Source organism: Humulus lupulus, chromosome 5 (assembly GCF_963169125.1).
Source record: "Humulus lupulus chromosome 5, drHumLupu1.1, whole genome shotgun sequence".
Taxonomy (NCBI): domain Eukaryota; kingdom Viridiplantae; phylum Streptophyta; class Magnoliopsida; order Rosales; family Cannabaceae; genus Humulus; species Humulus lupulus.
This window is the reverse complement of record NC_084797.1, coordinates 133,008,662-133,012,112: the sequence shown is the minus strand read 5'-3', so window position 1 is coordinate 133,012,112 and position 3,451 is coordinate 133,008,662. Positions and strand designations below refer to the sequence as shown.

At 31.4% G+C, this 3,451-nt stretch overlaps 1 protein-coding gene across 7 annotated transcripts; it reads left to right on the top strand.

Moving 5' to 3' along the window:
• The first annotated feature begins 362 nt into the window (after nucleotides 1–362).
• LOC133777672 (uncharacterized) lies at nucleotides 363–3,169 on the top strand. 7 transcript variants are annotated; one of them, XR_009868765.1, is made up of 6 exons: nucleotides 363–404; nucleotides 1,263–1,335; nucleotides 1,491–1,589; nucleotides 1,654–1,758; nucleotides 2,175–2,304; nucleotides 2,952–3,169. XR_009868765.1 is itself a non-coding variant. In XM_062217363.1 (3 exons), the coding sequence occupies exons 1-3, from the start codon at nucleotides 1,722–1,724 to the stop codon at nucleotides 3,100–3,102; spliced, it is 318 nt and encodes a 105-aa protein (XP_062073347.1). In that variant the 5' UTR covers nucleotides 1,491–1,721; the 3' UTR covers nucleotides 3,103–3,169. The 7 variants fall into 7 exon arrangements, 1 of the variants encoding a protein (XP_062073347.1); XR_009868763.1 differs by having other exon boundaries at nucleotides 391–404; nucleotides 1,263–1,382; XR_009868764.1 differs by lacking the exon at nucleotides 1,263–1,335.
• Nucleotides 3,170–3,451: the final 282 nt, after the last annotated feature.

Genomic DNA, 3,451 nt, shown 5'->3' with positions numbered 1-3,451 from the left:
GACATTTATTAATTTAGTCATAAGTAATTGAAATGGTGTGGCTGCAGGACTCTTGCTGCAAACAATTTTACTGGAGAGTAACCTGATCTCACTAGTCTCACCAAGTTAAAAGAACTGTAAGTGTCAATCTGTAATGTAACTCCATGACCAAAATGAACCAAGTTTTATGTCACTTGAATCTTGACTCATGCTCTCTCATTGCAAAAGGATCAGTAGTAACTACTTCACGGGAAGGATGCCTGAGTTTGGCAATTTGAAACAACTTCAGAAGTTGTAAGAGCTGTTGACCACACTCCTTTTGTCTTTTCTTCTTTACACCACACTCCTTTTGCTTATTTTGTGAATTTTCTTTCACTCTACTGGATGATTCTGAGGTTTGCTATCAATTTTCCTCTAGAATAAAGGTACAATTTTTTTTTCTTTTTGAGTACTTTAATTGAGATTAGTATGGTAGAAACTTGTGTTATAAATTTTATGGTTTCTTCTCATATCAACTGAAAGAAGATTAAGAAAAAGTAGTTTGAAAGAGAAAAACAAAAAGGACTGGTCTACAGAAAATTGCCATATCTTACCTACTTCAAGTGATGTTAGTAGGGCAGTTTCTGAATTCTCTTCGTATAAGTAAAGCTAGATGGTTTATGTATCAGGCAGCTCCCAATCCTTGGGTTGTCGCCACCAGTATGGATTAAAAAAAAAACAAACACCTATAATAAAATTATCCACTTTTTTTTATTTATTTTCTTGAAAATCTTTAGTTCCTTTTGGAAAAAGCAGATCAGCCAATTGGGATGAGCTCAGAATCTTTTATGCAAAAGCCTTGAATCAGTAATAGCATAAACCAGCCATGGTAAACTTGAAACAACCTTGGGGCACTACAGTGAAGGCTGACAGTGAATGAGTAAACTACAACCTAAAATGACACTGAAGGCTTGGTGAAGATGTTTGTGTTAGCATAACTAACCCATAATATAAAAGACATTTTGATTAATAATAAAATATTTCAAACATAGACCTCACAAAAAAAAAATGCTAAATTATAGGACAATCCTCTTCCCCATTTTTCACGAATGAGAAACAATTGTTAAACTTATTCCCCATTTTCTTCTCAAAAGCCTCTGTTAGCTCAAAAAGATACAGAACAACATATTAAATAATTAGGATTTATATTATTAATTTAATTGGATATGCCTAGAAGTTTGAGTGTGTTTCCACTAAAATTTGTTTCCATTTCCAATAATTGAGTAATTTTTTTGTTATGACAGTCTAGAGCATTGGGTATGATTCGCTCTCATGTACTTTCTGTACTCAAAAGTGCGTCTTCTCAGTTAAAATAAAGTAGGGGTTGAATTAATGCGCTCCATTGTTTTGTGCTGTTTTGTTGGGTTGGTAGACCTCTGTTTATGTCTCCTTTTGGTCTTAAATCAAGTGCTCTGTTTGTTACCTAAAAAAGAAAACGTTCTGGCTCTATATGCTTATTGTTTCTTCATCAGGTTCAGTCAGCAATCCGGGGCAATAGTAGCAGCAAGGCATCTCTTGCTGAGGGTGTATTCTTGGTTGGATGATGCTATTGAATAAGTTCTCAATTTGAGGTGGAGTAGACTTCTCAATTTGAGAGATTTTATGTGACCATATCTAATAATTGAAGTTTTGCAGCTTAAGCTAGTGCTGAAGGAAATTGAAAGTAGATCATCAAGAAAATAGTATATTCAGCTACTTGCAGAATGCCACAAACTTTATTGCGAGCAGAGGCTTTCCTTGGTGAGGGCAACTTGTATTAACTTGATTTCTCTTTTTTGAAAGTGAAACAATGTAGGGAAAAGATGTATTCAAGATGTTATCTTCTCTATTTTATTTTATTTTCCCTAAAGAATTTGTTAACTGTACTGGTTTGTGCACATGCTCCTTTTGATGGTTTATGTATTTGGCATAAGTAAAATAATAATAGTTAGTGGTAGTTTATTTTTGGAAATTGGTGAGAAGATGTGTTTATTAAAAATCAATTAAGTCATGGAGCTTTATTGGGTCAAAACATGATAGGTCTGTTTCCTATTCTATTACTAAGAATGGTAAAGTTGATATTGATTGATAGTAAGATTTTCTTCTGTGCTTTTTTGTCTCATATGCATTCTGATTTGGTTGGTTAATTGGTTATGGTCATTCTTATTTACTTTCAGGGATCAAAGAATCAGAAAGAAAAAAAGCATATAAAACTCTGCAGCAACAATCTACTGCAGTAATCTTGTTATTCACTTTAAAGTTAAGACTTCCGGCAACAACACCTCTGGCACTCTACAGATTCCCTAGGTATGGAGCTATGCCTTCTCTCATATTCATATCTCACACATAAGTTTATTAGCAGTGGCAATAGGAGTAACTAATTGTTTTGGAGTTGTATATGCATTAAAGGTTGTATGGCATATGATGAAGTTCGTGATGGTGCTTTTGAACTTCTTAATTAACATTCATCAGAAGCTTATGGTTTCTTTGCTAATGAATATAATGTGACAGTAACAATAGAACTATTGACTTTTAGCTATGTTAATTAGAATTGTATAAATCTTTTGATCTTAGCTTTATTGGTAGATTTGACAATGGTGAAAGAACTCAACTTTACCAAACTAGCAAATGCTAATCTATTTTGTGCGACTTCAGTTAATTGTTTCTTTTGCTCACCTGTCATAACCTGATGAAACCAAAAAAGAAAAAACTGCTAGTATTTCCTTTATATCTTATGTGGAGACTTGGAAATTATGGTTTTTGACACTCTTAAGTAAAAGGCTCATTTCTGAGTAGTTTCGAAGTAGAATGGTTTTTGTTTGCTTTGGTGTAGTAGTGAATCCATTATTTTGTATGTGGTGTCCTTTCTTGGATATAATTTCCATGGCATTTTTCTTGAAGTAATTTGCGATGCTAGATAATAACAATAAAATATTTATTTGTTTATTTTGCAGATGTGACAAGCGAAGTATAAAAGGATACTTAAGACTCCTTGAAAGTAGTAACTCTGTTTATTTATTTGTGTTAAAAGTAGTAACTTTTAGACTGCTTGAATACTTAAAGAATATTTTGTTGTTGATGACAGTGTTGAATGTTTTAAACTAAATTGTGGATTGTTAATTCAATGTTGAATGTTCTTACTTTTTGTTATTTGAAAATCAAGTTCATTTGATGATGCTAGTATATATTAGAAAGCTAATTTTAATTATATAAAAAAAATTAAAATATAATATAATAAATTAGTGCTATATAAATAAAATATATAATGAGAATTTAAACATATTTAAATATAACAATAATACGAAAATTGAGTTATAATATATATTACAATAACACTTTTTATGCAAAGAATTATGTTATGCAAACTTCATTATATAACACAAATAATGTTATACTAAAGTGTAGTATAACACAAAAAATGTGTTATAGTAAAGTGTAGTATAACACAAAAAAA

Excerpts from the sequence above, each read along its gene's own strand:
- LOC133777672 (XM_062217363.1), top strand. The coding sequence starts at position 1,722 with ATGCCACAAACTTTATTGCGAGCAGAGGCTTTCCTTG. Across the intron at positions 1,759-2,174 it reads GCGAGCAGAGGCTTTCCTTG|GGATCAAAGAATCAGAAAGA; the intron begins GTGAGGGCAACT and ends ATTTACTTTCAG. Across the intron at positions 2,305-2,951 it reads GCACTCTACAGATTCCCTAG|ATGTGACAAGCGAAGTATAA; the intron begins GTATGGAGCTAT and ends TTTATTTTGCAG.